The following is an 18,151-nucleotide window of genomic DNA, read 5'->3' on the forward strand; positions in this document are numbered from 1 at the left end:
ATTTGGTTCCATCCTTGATCCCACCAAAATTTGATTCCAAAGTGCATATCACTTCTTTAATTTTTAAGTGACAACAGGGTGATGAATAGTATACTCTATTCTCTATGTGGTCTCATCCACAAGCATACACTGGTAGAGATGGTTTCAGATATAGTTTTATTTGATCACATGTCAGTTCCATCATCCATTTAGGTCCCTATTAAGCAAAAATTCATAAACTATGCAAAGGCTATTCAAAGATCATTTAAGAGTTTGAAGAAATATAGCAAAAAAAAAAAAAAATGTCAACACCCGTATGAGTTAATGATGAGTTAGATGCAGCATGCGTGGTGGAAATACACTGTAGGATCCGTCAGGTTCCAAACCTGACATATAAAGATAAATTGCAGTGATATTTAGTGGCAAAGAGATCCTCCATGGACATGCAACAGTAGAGGGTATGGAAGTTGTCACTGGGTGAAGACTCAAAACACACTTCGACATAGTTGGGACTTAGGGGCTGAGAGATTCATCTACGGATAATGCCTTTTTATCTAGGGTTGTGGATGGGAAGAGAGACGATACTAGCAAGTTAGATAGTGTTGAAATGTGGAAAAGAAAACTGAAGTTAGATAGTGTTGAAATGTGGAAAAGAAAACTGAATATTCCACTAACTTATGAAAAAATTACATTCCCTTTAAATAGATGATAATTCTCATCTAATTACTAGGGATATTTACAACCTACTGAAAATAGAATATCCTATTTAAAATGGAAAGCAGTAAAATAGGAAAGACTATTGATAGAATCAGGTAACATGCTCCCCTAGGATTGTGGAACCAAAAATAACTAACAAATCTACTGATTTGTTAACTGTAAATCTCCTAAAGATCAGCCTCTAATAAAGGCTGACAGATATCTAATAATTCTACACTCCCCCTCAAGTTGGGCTGTAAAATATTGATTAGGCCCAGCTTGGAACTTAGATCATCAAAATTCCTTCTTGGCAGAGCCTTGGTAAGGATATCGGCTGTTTGGAGACATGTAGGCACATACAACATCTTGATTATTCCTTCCTCTATATTTTCTTTTATGAAATGTCGATCAATCTCCACGTGTTTTGTTCTATCATGATGCACTGGCTTCTTTGCAATGCTGATGGCTGATTGATTGTCACAGAACATTTTCATGGGTTCTTCACCTGAAATCTTTAATTCCTTTAGAAGCCTTCTTAGCCATATTCCTTCATAGATGCCGTGTGGCATTGCCCTGAATTCAGCTTCTGCACTGCTTCTTGACAGAATTGATTGCTTCTTACTTCGCCATGTAACTATGTTTCCCCACACATATGTGCAGTACCCAGAAGTTAGCCTTCGATCATATATTGATCCTGCCTAATGCATCACTGAATACTTCAATATCTTTTCTTTGATTCTTCTAAAAAAATAATCCTTTACCTGGTGTTAGCTACAGATATCGTAGGATTATATAAACTGCCTCCATATGTTCTTCATTGGGATTGTTCATGAATTGACTCACCATATTGATAGAGAAGCCAATATCAGGTCGGGTGTGAGACAAATATATAAGTTTTCCAACTAGTCTTTGATATCTGCCTTTATCCACTGGTGCACTTTCTTCCTTGGCTCCTAGTTTGCTTGTTGAATCCATAGGAGTATTTGCTGGCTTGCATCCAAGCATCTCAGTCTCTTTCAAAAGATCTAGAACATATTTCCTTTAGGAGACAAAGACTCCTTTCCTTGACCATGCCACTTCCATGCCTAGGAAGTATTTGAGATTCCCAAGGTCCTTGATTTCGAATTCTTTAGGTAGAAGACTTTTGAGACTACTCACTTCCTCCTCATAATCTCCCGTTAGAATGATGTCGTCAACATATACAATGAGGATAGAAAGTTTTCCTTCAGGAGAGTATTTAAAAAATAGTGTATGTGATCTGATTGACATTGAGAATAGCCATACCTCCTGACTACCTTTGTGAATCTCTCGAACTAGGCTCTTGGGGATTGCTTGAGCCCATATAAAGATCTTCTGAGTTTGTAGACTTTGTTCCATGTAGACTTCTTCAACTAGGTCTCCATTAAGGAAGGTATTCTTGACATCTAGTTGGTGAAGAGGCCAATCTAAATTTGCTGTCAAAGATAAGAGGACCCGCACTGTATTTAACTTGGCTACGGGGGCAAATGTTTCTTCGTAGTTGATTCCAAATGATTGAGTGAATCCTTTTGCTACCAGCCGAGCTTTGAATCGGTTAACACTTCCATCTTCATTGTATTTTATAGTGAACATCCATTTGCAACCTACTAGACGTTTTCTTGTTGGTAATTCTATGATCTCCCATGTCCATTCTTTTCTAGTGCACTGATTTCTTCCCAAATAGTAGACTTCCATTTAGGTGTACCAAGAGCCTCTTGTATGTTATTAGGAACCTGGATTTTTCCGAGGTTGGCAACAAAAGATCTAAAATTCGATGACAGCCCCTGATATGACACACAAGAGTATATGGGGTGTTTTGTGTACGATCTCACCCCTTTTCTCACAACAATAGGACAATCACTATCATCATTAGTTAACTCATTATGGGAAGTCTCAGGATTAGAGTTATCCGGTGGATTTTCACTTGATCTAGGGCTCGGATTAGACTCTTGGATTTGCTCAAGGGATGCTTGATGTTCTATCTCCTTTTGGTTCCTTCTCCTTCGTGAATAGGTAATCAACTCATCATTTTTTGTTGGTTGAATAGTGTCCAGATGCTGATGTTTCATGGGAGATTCTACGAAGGGATGTGAAGGAGAAATGGAGTTAGTAGTTAGAATTGATTTAGAAATTTGTAATAGGTGAGAAGGGCCAGAATCAGAAGAAGGGTGAGATAACTCTTCAATATCCCAAAGCTAGAATTCCTATGTAATCTCCCCTGGAATTTCATATTTGGGGTAATATGGTTGTTGCTCAAAGAAGGTGACACCCAAGGAGTGAATATCTTTTAGTAGTTGGTGAATAACATTTATAACCCTTTTGGTTTGGAGAGTACCTGACAAAAATGCACTTAAAGGCTCTAGGGTAAAGTTTACCCCGGTGTTGTCTACGAACATGAACAAAAGCTGAGCACCCAAATACTTTGAAGGGAATAGTGGAGATAAGTCGAGTATTGGGAAAGGACTGAAGTAGAATTGACAGGGAGTTTGGAATTTAAGAACGTGAGAGGGCATCTTGTTTATGAGCCAGGTTGCAGTGAGAATGGCTTTACCCCAAAAGTGTTTCGGTACATGTGTAGAGAACATGAGGGAGCAGGCAACATCTAATATGTGCAGGTTTTTTCTTTCGGAAATTCCATTTTGCTGAGGGGTGTCAACACAAGAACTTTGGTGTATTATATCTTGACTCAAGAGATAATCATCAAGAATGGATTTGAAATATTCTTTAGCATTATCTGTTTTCACAATCTGTATTTTTGCTTGGAACTGTATTTCGATCATGGTGTTAAAATTTTTGAAAATCTGACCTACCTCGGACTTTTCTTTCATGAGGAATATCCAGGTAAGTCTAGTGTGATAATCTATAAAAGATATAAACCAACAAGATCCAGTAATATTCTTGATCCTAGATGCCCCCCCACACATCACTATGAATCATTGAAAAGGGTTGGGATGCTTTGTAGGGTCGGTTGAGATAAGAGTTGCGAACATGTTTTGAAAATTGACACATCTCACACTGAAAATCATTTGGATTTCTATTATTGAATAATGAAGGAAAGAGTTTCTCGAGATACAATAAATTTGGATGTCCTACCTAACCTATAGTGCCACAACATAATTGCACTATCATTATTAGAGTGAATGACAGAAAAATAACTTTGACTTCTAGACACTAAACAATCAGATTTGTGAGTTGTTCCTTGAGGAGGATCATTAACCTCGAGAAGATAGAGCCCCGAACACATCTTAGCACTGCCAATCATCTTCCCCGAATCCAAGACCTGAAATTCACACATATTTGGGAATTTTTAGTAACACAATTGAGATCCCGAGTGAGTTTACTAATAAATAGTAAATTGCAATCCAAATTTGGCGCTAATAGAATTGAGTTGAGTGTTAGGTTCTCTAAAATTTCAACAGAACCTGTACCAGCCACCTTTGAGAGCGAACCATCTGCTATCCTGATTGTTAAATTTTCATAACAGGGACTATAAGTAGAAAAAAATTTTCCATCTCCGTTCATATGGTCTGATGCTCCTGAGTCTATAATCCATGGACCTAGATTCTCCCTTTTAACATTAAGAGCACTTAAAAAATTACCTTTGTGTGCCAAAGAACTGGTACCAACCACAGTAGTAGGGGTTGTTGAAGATTGGCTGAACATTTCTTGCAATAATTCTAGTTGTTCCTTGCTGAAGAGACTGGACTTGAGTGGTGTTGGTTTTTCATCTACCAAGACGAAATTTCCTCGTTCTTCTCTCTCGTTGGCAAAGCGGGAAGGTTTCCAATCTGCGGGTTTATCGTGGATTTTCCAGCAGGTGTCCTTCGCGTGACTAGGACGTCGACAATGGTCACACCACGACCTCCCTTTCTTCGGTCTACTGTCACTGCTGTTATACGTCTGAGACTTAAGAGGTGGAGTCGCATCTCCCAGTGTCCATACCGTATTTGGTCATATAGGAAGATTAGGTTACAGAGGATGCTCTGATAACATGTTGAAATGTGGAAAATAAAATTGAATATTCCACTAACTTATGAAAAAGATTACATTCCCTTTAAATAGATGATAATTCTCATCTAATTACTAGGGATATTTACAACCTACAGAAAATAGAATATCCTATTTAAAATGGAAAGCAGCAAAATAGGAAAGACTATCTATAGAATTGAGTAACATGCTACCCAAATCCCCTAGGATCGTGGAACCAAAAATTGCTAACAAATCAACTGACTTGTTAGCTGTAAGTCTCCTTAAGATCAGCGTCTAATAAAGGCGGAGAGATATCTAATAATTCTATAGATAGGTTTCTGTTCTGCAGTGAGTGGAAAAATAGTGTCATCAGCAAAGATAAGACACTATCACCCTCTCTCTCCCCACCCCAATACCTCTTACAAACCATTGAGCCATGGCCCTATGGCCCCTATTGTTTAATCTACTTAGAGTTATCAAGAAGAACATACAAAAACAGGGACATGATCCCCTTGCCCAAGACCCCTTGAAGTCCTAAACCAAAATTTATGTTCTCCATTAATAACGCTAGAAAAGGAAGCAATAGACAAGCAACCTCTTGTTCAAGCCCTCCACCTCCCCAAAATGTTTCCTCTACAAGATCCTACCTAGGAACTTCCAATTGACTACAAAAATCATAGCTTTTTCAAAGTTTAAGGGTATTGTCAGATAGAAAGGTTTGAATGTCAGTGCCAAAATGATTTTTTAGATCTTGATAAAATTGAATTGAGTACATGAAGAAATTCACGCCTATCTTTTAACTAATATAACTAGGTCATATGAGAGTAATCATCAACAAAGGAAAATGACCAGGTTGTCAACACTGCATAGACCCCAAATTATGAGCTTATTATGAGATTAACTTGAGACACGAGGAGGACCAAATGAGTTTCCCTAATACTCTGAGAACACTCTAATTGAGGAATAGACTTAAAAATAGGAGAGACTTTTTGTAACTTTTGAAGAGATGGATGACCCAAACGAGCATGCTGCTGATCTAAATAAACTTCATGAGAAGAAAATGAAGTCGTCATATGATAAGAGAGGAGTCACCACCACCACCGAAGTAATACAACTCAATGTCCCCAATTTTGATTTTGACTAAAAAATTCGGGGCTTCGAAAGTACAGAAAATTTGATGGATGTGAATGTCAATTTCAATTTTGATTTTAAAAAATGATGGAGAATTGGAGATATGCAGTAAAGCATTGAACTATTTCATGAAACTTTAGAATCTATTAATATAAATAATAACGCAAGAATTAGAACTAAAATATGATAAATTAAAATACATCAAAGACTGTATGCCGTGCATAAGGTGCAATAAGTTAAATATAAATAATCATATTAAACATATTCAATTAATATAAATACAACAACAACAACAAAACCAAACCTTAAGTCCCACTAGGTGGGTTCGGCTATATGCATCCTTTTCTGCCAATTTATGCAATCATGGACCATTTCTTTTTGGATAGATTCAGGGATATTAAATCTTTACTCACTATTTCCTTCCAAATTGTTTTAGGTCTACCCCTACACCTTCTACTGCCCCCCATAGTAACTAACTCACTCTTCCTCATTGGCGCACTATGTGGCCTATGTTGCAAGTGTCCATACCATTCAATTAATATAAATGAAATTCATAAATAATATAAATACATATACTTTACTATTCATTATTTATTATTCAACACTATGAAATCTACTCATATCCTTCTTTAGTTCCAATAAAAAGGAAGATAAATTAAGAGAGAAATTTCAATTTCAGCTTTGAATTTGAATTTCAAGGAAATTTAATTCTATAGCTAAAGTTTTGACACTCAATTTTTTGAGATTTTGATAAATTTTATATGATTCTTGTGGAAATTTTTGACAGAAATTTTGTAAAATGGAAATTGACTACCATTTCAATTTTGAGGGTGGTGGAAAGAATAAATTTTGATCAAAATTCCAACAATTTCATGGAAAGTTAAGACCACGACACAATCCAACCTTCTCACACCATCCACCAATCATCCTCTTCCTTGTGGAGGTCCTAAACAGGATAATGAGAAGGAAAGAAAGTTATGGAGCAGCTACAAGACTGTCAATTGACTAACAGGAAACATTTCATGAGAAATTTAGGCATAAATAACAGAATAGAAGGAAAAGAGAGGATAATGCTAAAAATAAAAGAAGAAGTAACCAAATCATCATAAAGTTTAACTTTAAAGTATAAAGTACTCATTTTGAAAGACTGAAATAAATTAGCTCTAACTGGATGAGATACAAGAATTAATAAGCATCATGTAATGACTAAAATAAATTAGCTCTAACTGGATGAGATACCAGAATCAATAAGCATCATGTACTCAATTTCATGGTTAAATTGTATGCATGGTCTTAAATTTCCACAAAATTGTCAAAATTTCCGATTTTTGTCACCCTATAAATAGAAATGGCAGTCGATTTCCATCTTGCATAATTTCCATTGAAATATAAACAAATCATCTGAAATATATCGAAATCTCGAAATTTTAGTAAAACTAGTCGAAATTTGAACTATGCAATGAAATTTCTTCATAATTCAAATGAGGGATTTAGGAATTAAATGAAATTTCTCTTTTAATTTATTTTATATACTTTTATTGAAACAAATGATTATTACAAGTGTTTTTTAAATTATATGAAAAAAAAAACTTACAACAACATTTTATTTAACCATTCATTTCTAAATTATCATTATTTGTATACAACAACAACAACAACAAAACCAAGCCTTAGTCCCACTAAGTGGGGTCGGCTATATGAATCTTTTTCCGCCAATTTATGCGATCATGAACCATTTCTTTTGATAGATTCAAAGATATTAAATCCTTACTCACTATCTCCTCCCAAGTTATTTTAGGTCTACCCCTATCCCTTCTACTGCCCCCCACAGTAACTAAGTCACTCTTCCTCACAGGTGCACTATAAGGCCTACGTTGCAAGTGTCCATACCATCTGAGTTGTCCCTCCCTTATCTTATCTTTTATAGGAGCTACACCTAACTTACCACGAATATGTTCATTCCTTAATTTATCTTTTAATGTTATACCACTCATCCATCTAAGCATCCTCATCTCGGCAACTTTTACTTTTTGGATATTATGTTTCTTCGTCGCCCAACATTCTGATCCATATAGCATAGCTAGTCTTATAGCTGTCCTATAAAACTTCCCTTTCAATTTTAAGGGTATTCTACGATCACATAGAACACATGAAGCACTTCTCCATTTTACCCAACCTGCTTTAACTCTATGCGTTACATCATCTTCAATTTTTCCTTCAGCTTGCATAATAGATCCAAGGTATCGAAATCTACAAGTGCTATTTATTTCTTCATCATCAAGTTTAACTTTGTCTCCAATATTCCTCCTATCATTACTAAAATTACATTTCATATATTCTGTTTTATTTCTACTTATCTTAAAGCCTCTAGATTCCAAAGCTTCTCTCCATAATTCTAACTCAGCCTCTACTCCATCCCTAGTTTCGTCAATTAATACAATATCATCTGCAAACAACATACACCATGGAACCTCCTTTTGAATACTCTTAGTCAATTGGTCCATCACTAAAACAAAAAGATAAGGACTCAAAGCAGATCCTTGATGTACACCAATGGAATTATCATTATTTGTATAATAAATAATATTTAAATAATTTATGAATTTCATTTGTATTAACTGATTGATTCACTAAATATGTTTAATGTACATTATCTTACAAATATGTTTGACGCACATATTATATTACAACTTCTCCACCTTATGCACAACATAGATGTATTTACTTGTAATATATTAGTCCTAAAACTTACATTATTATGTCTATTAATCATTCCTAAAGCTTCATAAAAGAATTACATGTTTTACTACTATTGATCACAGTGTATAGTTTTAGTCCCACATCAGAATGTTAGGATAACCTCACTCTTTTGTATAGCTATATATATACATCTCAAAGTTGTAAGCAAAATAGACCAAGTGATATTCACTTTTTCTTATATAGTTCTCTCTCTCTTTTACTTTCTTCTTGGTATCAGAGCAAGGTTGGGTTCCTTGTTTAAGGTTTGGGTTCTCAATTGAGCCTTATGCTCTGCACTCGCCACTTATGTGGAGCTTGTGCATCAGAAAGCTTTATTGATAGTAGGTTGAGTCGTATGCTCTGTACTTGTCACTTTTAGTGGATCTTGTACATCAGAAAACTCAGTCTACTATTTTCCCGGTACCTTTTGGCAGCTTTTCCGGCCATATTTCGGTGACTTTCGACAACTTCTGACAACTTTCCCGTCGACTGGTGACTTTTCCGGCAACTTTTCAGTGTTTTTACGGCAACTTTCTCGTCGATAGGTGACTTTTCTAGCGGCTTTTTGGCAGCTTTCTGGTGACTTTCCGGCAGCTTTTCAGCTACTTTTCCTACCTTTTCCGGAGATTTTCTTGGCGATCGGCGGCTTTCCCGGCAGCTTTTCAGTGACTTTCTGGCGGCTTTTCCAACGACTTGCTTTGCTTTGCTTTGCTGTGTTGATACTTTTGCAGCGTATTTCTCTTCTTTACAATGGCTACTAAGGATGATGATATGCCTACCAAGGACAGTACATCCACCTCTTCGTCTCTGAACATTCCACGTCCTGACTTATCTCTAGCTCAGACTGCTTCTGTTCAGAAGGTCACTAGCATTCTTCTGAATGGCAGCAACTTGCATGCCTGGTCATAGTCCCTTCGCTTATATCTTGGGGGCTGTGGCAAGGCTGATTGGTTGTTAAGAATGGAGTTTTGCCCAGCTAATACAGATTCGGCTTACCGACAGTGGTTCATTGACAACTGTGTCATCTTGGGTTGGATATTTGCTTCTATAGAAGACCGCCTCTACAAGATGTTCATGTTTCACTATACTGTTCATAGATTTTGTCTGCCTTGGCCAAAATGTTCACCCACACAAGGTGTGAGGCTCGGAATTTTGAGCTTTATTGGGAGCTCCACTAGGCAACCTAGGCTTCTTTGGGTTTATTTGTGACGGACTTCTTTGGTTATCTCCAGTCTCGGTGAGAGGAGCTCGCCCAGTGTGAGCCTCCTTTTGAGTTTCCTACTGAGGGCCTGAGGCAGCAGCTATTGACGCAAAGCGCCAAGATCATTGGCATACTTATCGGTTCTAAATGAGTTTAAAACTTGAGTTCGAATCACTCCAGACTCAGATTTTGAACACGTTCCTGGTGCCCTCTTTGTATGAGGCATTTGCAATGATTGATGGTGATGATTGGCGACGATGTTTTCTCCTTGGATTTACTTCTTCTAGTGTGCCTGAGCAGGTTGCCCTTGCAGCCCCTATTGGTGCTAGGTCTATTGACCACAAGAGTCAATTTTACTAGCACTACCAACAGAATAATCACACCATTGAGCACTGCTTCATTCTCCACCTAGAGCTGCAGGAGCATTTCTCCAAACAAGCCTCTCATGGTCGTAGTCATGGTCGTGGCAAAGGTCGGGGACCTTCTAACATTGGAGCTATTGCATAATCTCTTCCTGCACCTCTGACTTCTCTTACTCCTGCACCTACTGCTGCTCCAAATTTCTCTTAGCTCCAGGCTACTTACTCAGCTTCAGTCTCAGATTAGCCTCCTTGCCTCTGCTGCACCAATTGCATCCTCCTCTACAACCACTTTTGCTGCAGGTAACCCTACTGCCCTTTTAAGTAAGTCTATTCCCCTTCCTTCCGGTGCACGCATGGTGGGCTGTAAATGGGTGTTCACATTTAAGCACCTTGAAGATGGTACTGTTGACAGGTATAAAGCCTACTTGGTGGCTAAGGGTTTTATGCATATTCCAGGTCAGGATTTTCATGCTACATTTGCTCCTGTGGTGAAGCTCACTACTGTTCACCTCCTGATATCTTTGGCGGCTTCTTTCACTTGGCCTTTATATCAGCTTGATGTCAAGAATGCCTTCTTGAATGGTGATATTACTAATACTATTTACATGGACCCCCCTCTCGGGTTTTCTACTCAGGGGGAGTATTCTGACAAGGTGTGTAAATTGCGCAAGTCCTTATATGGGCTTAAGCAATCACCACGTGCATGGTTTAAAAGATTCAGTGATGTGGTTCTTTCTATGGGATTTATTCAGTGCCAGTCAGACCACACTTGCTTTATTAGGCGTCTCTCCCATGGTCCTTGCACCATTATCTCTGTCTATGTGGATGATATTATTGTTATAGGTAATGACTTGTCTGGAATTGCTTAGATTAGAAAGGACTTGGGAGACGCCTTTGACATCAAGGATCTGGGACCCCTCAAGTATTTCTTGGGCATTGAGATAACACGCTCCCGCAAGGGCATTTCCCTCTCTCAGTGGAAATATGCCCTAGATCTCCTTATGGACACTGGTATCTTGGGATGTCGGCCTGCTTCTACACCCCTGGATCCAAATATCTCCCTTTCTGCAGAGTCTAGTGATTTATTGACAGACCCTTCGGTGTATCAGAGACTTGTTGGCCGCCTCATCTATTTGACCAACACTCGGCCAAATCCACTTGGCTTGATTTGGCCTATGCAGTGAGCCTAGTAAGTTTATGCATTCTCCCCGGACTTCACATCTTGATGCCGTCTATCACATCTTACGGTATGTGAAGATCTCACCTGGATTGGGATTGTTCTATTCATCTGGAATACAACCAAGTCTTTCCATGTTTATTGATGCTAACTATGCTGGGTCCAAGACTGACAGACGATCTACCTCAGGTATTTGTACTTTCAAGGGTGATCATCGTCTTTCTTGGAAGAGTAAAAAGCAGGCGGTGGTTTCACGTTCTTCTGCTGAGACTAAGTACTGGGCTATGGCACAAGGTACTTGTGAGATCCTATGGCTACTCTCTCTCCTATCGGAGATTGACTTTCCTATGACATACTCTTCTTTGTTGTTTTGTGACAATAAGTCTGCTATATCTCTCTGTTTTGATTCAGTTCTGCATGAGAGGACCAAGCATATTGAGATGGATATTCACTTCATCAGGGAAAAGTTCGTTCTGGGATAATCTCTCCCCACTTTATCTCCTCCAAAGGCCAGGTTGCTGATGTCTTCACCAAGTTTGTTGGCCCAGGTTTATTACAGACTGCTATCTCCAAGCTTCGACTTGTCAACATCTTCGTTTCAACTTGAGGGGGAGTATTGAACATAGTGTATAGTTTTAGTCCCACATCAAAATGTTAGGATAACCTCACTCTCTTGTATAACTATATATATACATCTCAAAGTTGTAAGCAAAATACCAAGTGATATTCACTTTCTTTTATATAGTTCTCTCTCTTTGACTTTCTTCTACTACTGATTTCCATTAATTTTTCAAATCGAAATCGAAATTGACACAAAATCGAAATTTCCGTACTTTTGGAGCTTCGAAATTTGAGTTGAAATCTAAATTTAAGACTTTGATTGTATGCATTTTGGTTGTTCATTGATCCTTAAGATTTGAGAAGTGCCATGAGCAACAAATAAAAGAATTATCAATCTAAAGAGATATAAAAAAGGGCATCCCCAGGCCACAAGGCTCCACGCTTTTCAAGGGTAGGGGGAGGGTCCTCAATGTATGCAGCCTTATCCTTGCTTTTATGTAGAGAGGCTGTTTCCTTGGTCACGAAGGAGAAACCATATTATTGATCCTAGGCCCACCCTCAATCTATAGAGATATCTATTAAAAATTTCCCATGCTGTAATACACCACTGTAGAACTCCATTCAGGCAAGACAAAGTAGTAGAAATTTAACGAGGACATGAAAAGGGTAAGAAAATAATGTACCTCTTTAGTTCTTCTGGCAAGCGTCGATGGTTCATCCACTGCTCAACATCATGCCGTCTAAGCAACATTTCTAACCTCCTAGAGAGAAAAAATAATTTACAAGTTTTCAATTTAAGGAATTAAATCAATCAACAATGAACACCTTGTGATACCTAAAAAATTGTATAAAACGACAAAGAAACATGTTTCTAAGCATTCAAGTCAAAGCACATGGCCAAACACCTTCTTTTGGCAGCAATGAAGTTTGAATAGCAACATAACAACAATGTAATATATATTACTTGTACAAATAATGCACTTTTCTCTTTCAGACACAATAAAATTTTTAATGGATCTATTCCATTAATGAATGCATTTTGAGCACTGGATTTTATATTGCAGTGAATACATGGATGTGGAGTGCCCTGATAGCAGAGTTTGTATGTACAAACATTTCATAAACCGTCATGGGCAAAACGATGTACCTCCTTCCAAGAGCTTGAAGAAAGTTCTGCATATTTCCAATGAGAAGAGCAAATAGCAAGAGACCCAGACCAATGATAGCCATAGTGAAAAGGACTTCCCAAACAAAATAGCTTGGGACTTGATTTCCAGCCAGAGTACTGATTTGCTTTATAAAGAATGTCAAGAATAGAGAAACAGTGTAAATAGTATAATCAATTACATAGAATTCACAATTAAGTCAAAGCTACAGAAGTCATATGAGAACTTACCGCGCCAAAATTATACAAGAACAAAGATATTAAGATTCAGATGTTTTTAAGAATTTTAGGAACAAATTAGGCACTACTTCCAATTTTAGGATTGCTTACAAATGCTTTTACCTTTTAGTTAAACCTGGAGATAATACACCACCCAGATTCAATATCCAAGCCTAAGAAATCTTGAAACACCTAAGAAGGTTGTTTTCAGTCCAAAAAATAAAAAAAAATGCACCAGTTATGGAGTCAATGACTAGATAAATGTCTCGAATAAAAAAAACAGTTATTATTTTGATATAATCAACATGTTCTTTCTTCTATTTTATTTATGTTTATAAATTATTAAATAAATAAAATTAACGGGTATATGCGTGAGATTCTACTAAATTAATCTATTTTAATTTATTTCATTAAAATATCCTACTATTACTATAAATAAAATAACTATGTTTTCGTTTGTCTTATAATACCTCAGAAGAATGAAACTATTTAAGTAAAATTGAAGTGTCTCAATTCCCGGGCAATCACACCAAAAACTCGAGTTCCTTTTGGATTTCCTTCTTGATCAAAATTAAAAATATCTTCTTTTAATACAAATAATAAAAATATATAAAATTATTTTCTCTATCCGGCCACGATCTCTTCCTCCTTCCAGCTTCCCAATCCATTCAACACTGCTCGCTTGCACATTCACACACATATACTAGTAGAAACCTGTGCACTGCACACGATATTATTTTAATGTACATATTTTATAACTTACTCAGTATGATATGTTTAATATTTAATGATTATCTAGATGTGTTTTAAAAGAATGTAAATTTGATTAAAATTAAACATAAATTTGGTTTTTTTCTAAAATAAAAAAAAATTTGATAGCAAAAGAAGAGATTTTATTAATAAGAGAAGGATTTTCAAAGAGAAGAATTCACTGAAAGGAGAATAAAACATCTCCCGAAAGAATTCTGGAACAAACCAAAGGGAAAATACTAAAAAACAACAAAGAAAGAAAAGAAAAATCAAGCTACCAAATTCTTCCAATCTCCCTGGAAATCTGGAAAGCTTATTTCTCTAAAAAACCCAAACCCATCACACCAAAAATGACACCATATGCTGAATCTTTTCTCAAACCAGCAGCCTATTCAACTTCTTCCAATATAAAACATTACGCTCCAGCCATAAGCCTCACAATACTGCAAAGGTACCACATTTCCATAATGCTGCTTTATCCTCCCTCCTTCCAAAACCCTCCTATAAATGAAGTAGCCAACAATTCCTCCAGGATAGAGAACAACCAGTTTTCATCCAAAACACTAACAACTTGTTCCAAATTCTCCAAGCTAAATCACAATGCAAAAAAAGATAAGATGATGTCTCAAAATTCTTATAACAGAGCACAAAAACATCTAGAGAAAAGGTTTCAAAAGTCTCCTGATCTCAAAGTTGTTGGGAGTACTTTGGCCTTCTAAATAAAAGAATAGAGAGGAAACAAAGAATTGGAACAGGTCAAGAACTCATAAAATGATTGACAAGAATAAACCCCTGAATGATCCAAAGACCAAGATTGAACATCCCTCCCGGAAGAAAGATGACAATTATTCAATAAGGTGAACAAGGAGGTTAGCTCCACCAACTCCCTATCATTAAAAGATCCCACGAAATGGAAATTTCAAGAAGCCTAAGTACTACTCAAATCACCAGCAAAGAAAGAACTAATACTATTCTGCCCTGAGCTTAATCAGAAGAGACATGGGAAAAAAATGTGGATAAGACACTGTCCCTCAACCATGGTTCTTTACAAAAACGAATTTGAGAACTCCACCGCACCTCAACTCAAATTAGTGTGAGGAGTGAATAAGGGATAAATTCGAGAGATAGATCTCCATGGACTCCAAAGAACATCTTAAACCAGCTTTTGTATCCCAACCATTCTCACTCAGCCAAACTTACTTTTAATAACTCTATGCCAAAGGGTAGAATCTTCTAGGGGAAAACACCATAGCCATTTACCTAAGAGAGCAGTGTTTTTAGACACCAGTTTACTAAGACCCAGCATCCCCTCCCTTTTAGCTAATATAATGTGTGCTGAACATGTTAGAAGACAATATGTTATTTTAATAATTAGGTTGCGTTAATGGGGGTATTTTTTTTCCTTAAGACTATTATTATTATTAATAATATATAAGAGGGCAGACCTGGAGCAGTAAATAGACTCCAAGAAACTGCCAGTCAACTTTCTTTTTCTCTTCTTCTCTTCTCTCCTTCTCTTCTTTTCTTGTCCATGTCCAACTTCACAACATGGTATCAGAGCATTGATCTCCTTACAAATCTGATTTATCTGAATTGGTTTCGACACTCTGTTTTCCGTTTTTTTCCCCCTTATCCACCTCTAATCAGTCCTCAAATATGATTTTCTGTTTGGTTTGAGAGTCGTTTAAGGGCACCCTCCCTATGGGTTAGGTTGTGCAGCATCCTTGCCTGCAAGCTGTGTGTTTTCATGGTGAATTGCTAACGTGAAATCAGTTATATTCTGTTTCTCGTATGCAGCTGCTGTTCCTCTGTCACTCTCTTTGTGGTTTGCTGATGATGCTGTTTTGACGACATGTATTTGTGACTGATTGCTTGCAATCTTGCACCAATTTCTGATTGGTTTCTATTGGTGTTCAAATATTTATTTCCTAACCTATCGTGTACCCAGAATCATCCATGTCCCTTATTGTGCCTCGTGTCTTTGGGCGCACATGTTTTGTTCATGTTCCACATACTAGTCAAAACAAGTTTTCTCCTCATGCTGTTAAATGTGTCTTTGTTGGGCACTCAAGAACTCATAAAGGGTATAGATGCTATGATCCCCACACTTGTAGTAAATATGTTAGCGTTGATGTCACCTTTTTTTAGGGGAGACCCTATTTTTCCAATGTTAGGCCTTCTTCAATGAATCTATTTTGATTCCATTAAATGATTTATGGTCCCCCTTCTTGTGTTGATCCTCCTGCTCCTACCCTTATCCCACTCGAGAAATCTTATGCCTCTCTTCCAAATCCATAGACACAATTGAAGGTTTATGAAAGACAAGAAGCAAGCACAAACATCACTAGAACCATGCAGGCACCTCCTTTGCCCATCACTAATTCGACTTCTGGTTCTGGAGATCCATCCCAATGTGACTTTGATTTGCCCATTGCTCACCGGAAAGGTACTCAAACATGTGCTCAACAACCCTTAGTTGCTTATCCTATTGCTCATTATGTTTTAGTTCTTCACCTTCCTAGTCCTATGCGTTCCTTTGCCTTGTCTACTTCCTCAGCATCCATCCCTTCCTTGCATGTTGAAGCACTTGCAAACCCCAGGTGGAAGCATGCAATGAATGTAGAAATGGATGCTTTGACCACTTAAGGGACTAATACTTGGTGGATCTTCCTTCTAGTAAAGAGTTGATTAGGCTTCATTGGATCTACACAATCAAATATCTTCTTGACGACACTACACCATCAAATATCTTCCCGACGACTCTATCAAATGGCTCAAGGCTCAGTTGATACCCAAAGGGTACACCCAAACATATGATATTGATCATTTTGAGACCTTCTCTCCGATTGCTTGATTAATGCCTTCTTGTATGTAGGTTTGCAGTAGGAGATATAACTGGAGCAACCTCGTGGGCATGTTGCTCATAGGGAGTATGGTAAAGTATGCAGGTTGCATAAGGCCATTTACAGTCTTAAATAATCTCCCGAGCCTAGTTTGAAAAATTTAGTGTTGTATTTTTTGCATTTGGCTTCATCTAGTACTACTTTGATCATTTAGATTTTGTCTGCAAAATGGAGATAGGTGTGTTACTTCCAGTAGTTTATGTTAATGATATCCTCATCATTGGAAGAGACCATAGTGGGATTGCAAATGTTAAGCGGTGGCTTCGAGCAAAATTTCAAATAAAGGACTTGGCTATTTTGCGTTACTTTCCTAGTATTGAGATTGCACGGTAAAGGAAAGGGTTGAATCTCACTCAGCAAAATATATACGTTGGACTTGCTAAGTGGGTCTGACTTGTTGGGAGCTAAACCAGTTTATACTCTATGGATCCCAATGTGAAGTTGTCTAGGGATGTCGGACCGAACTTTGAAGACAAGCATTGATATAGGCAGATGGTTGGCAAGTAGATCTACTTGATTATCATTAGATCTGACATCTCTTTTTCCATGGTGGTGGTGATTCAGTTCATGGGAAATCCCAAACAACCGCATTAGGATTCTGTTTGTAGGATTTTGCGGTATCTCAAAGGCTCTCCCAACAAAGGTTTGATATATAAATGTAACAAAAATTGTGAGATTGTGGGATACTATGATGCAAATTGGGTTGGGTTTGTTGATGATCGAAGGTCTACTATTGGATATTGTGCATTTGTGAGAGGTAATCTTGTTACTTGGTTTGGCAAGAAATAAATTACTATAGCAAGATCTAGTGTTACAGTGTGGAATATTGAGCTATAGCTCATACTGTGAACTTATGTTGTTGAAGCCTCTTATGTCAGAGATGGGATTCTTCGTGACAAAGCTAGTAGATGTATTTTGTGTTAATCAAACTGCCATTTATATTGCTAGCAGTACAGTGTTTCATGAGAGGACAAAGCACATAGAAGTTGATTGTCATTTTGTGAGGGATGCTATGTTGAAGAAGGTCGTGAAGACTCCCTTGGTGAAATCTGTCGATCAATTAGACAATGTTTTTACAAAGCCTTTATTTAAGCCTGCTTTGCCTAATGTCTGTTACAAGCTAGGGGTATGTGATATTTGCACACCTCCATATTGAGGGGTAGTGTTGGAAGGGAATATGTTATTTTAATAATTAGGTTGTGTTAATGGAGCTATTTTGTCCTTGAGACTATTATAATTACTAATTGTCAGATTTTTAGAGAATAAACTAGGAAGTTCTAT

The 18,151-nt window shown here is 37.3% G+C and overlaps 1 protein-coding gene across 3 annotated transcripts in view; it reads right to left on the bottom strand.

Moving 5' to 3' along the window:
• The window catches only part of LOC131146494 (probable cyclic nucleotide-gated ion channel 20, chloroplastic), a 168,215-nt gene that overhangs the window by 28,015 nt on the left and 122,049 nt on the right, over window positions 1-18,151 (bottom strand). For all 3 annotated transcript variants that reach the window (XM_058096128.1, XM_058096127.1, XM_058096129.1), the window contains 2 exons: window positions 12,981-13,126; window positions 12,517-12,594 (listed from right to left, as the gene is read on the bottom strand). In XM_058096128.1, the coding sequence (XP_057952111.1) occupies window positions 12,517-12,594; window positions 12,981-13,126 (224 nt within the window). The remainder of the gene's footprint in view (window positions 1-12,516; window positions 12,595-12,980; window positions 13,127-18,151) is intronic.

This window comes from Malania oleifera, chromosome 13 (genome assembly GCF_029873635.1).
Source record: "Malania oleifera isolate guangnan ecotype guangnan chromosome 13, ASM2987363v1, whole genome shotgun sequence".
Lineage (NCBI taxonomy): Eukaryota > Viridiplantae > Streptophyta > Magnoliopsida > Santalales > Ximeniaceae > Malania > Malania oleifera.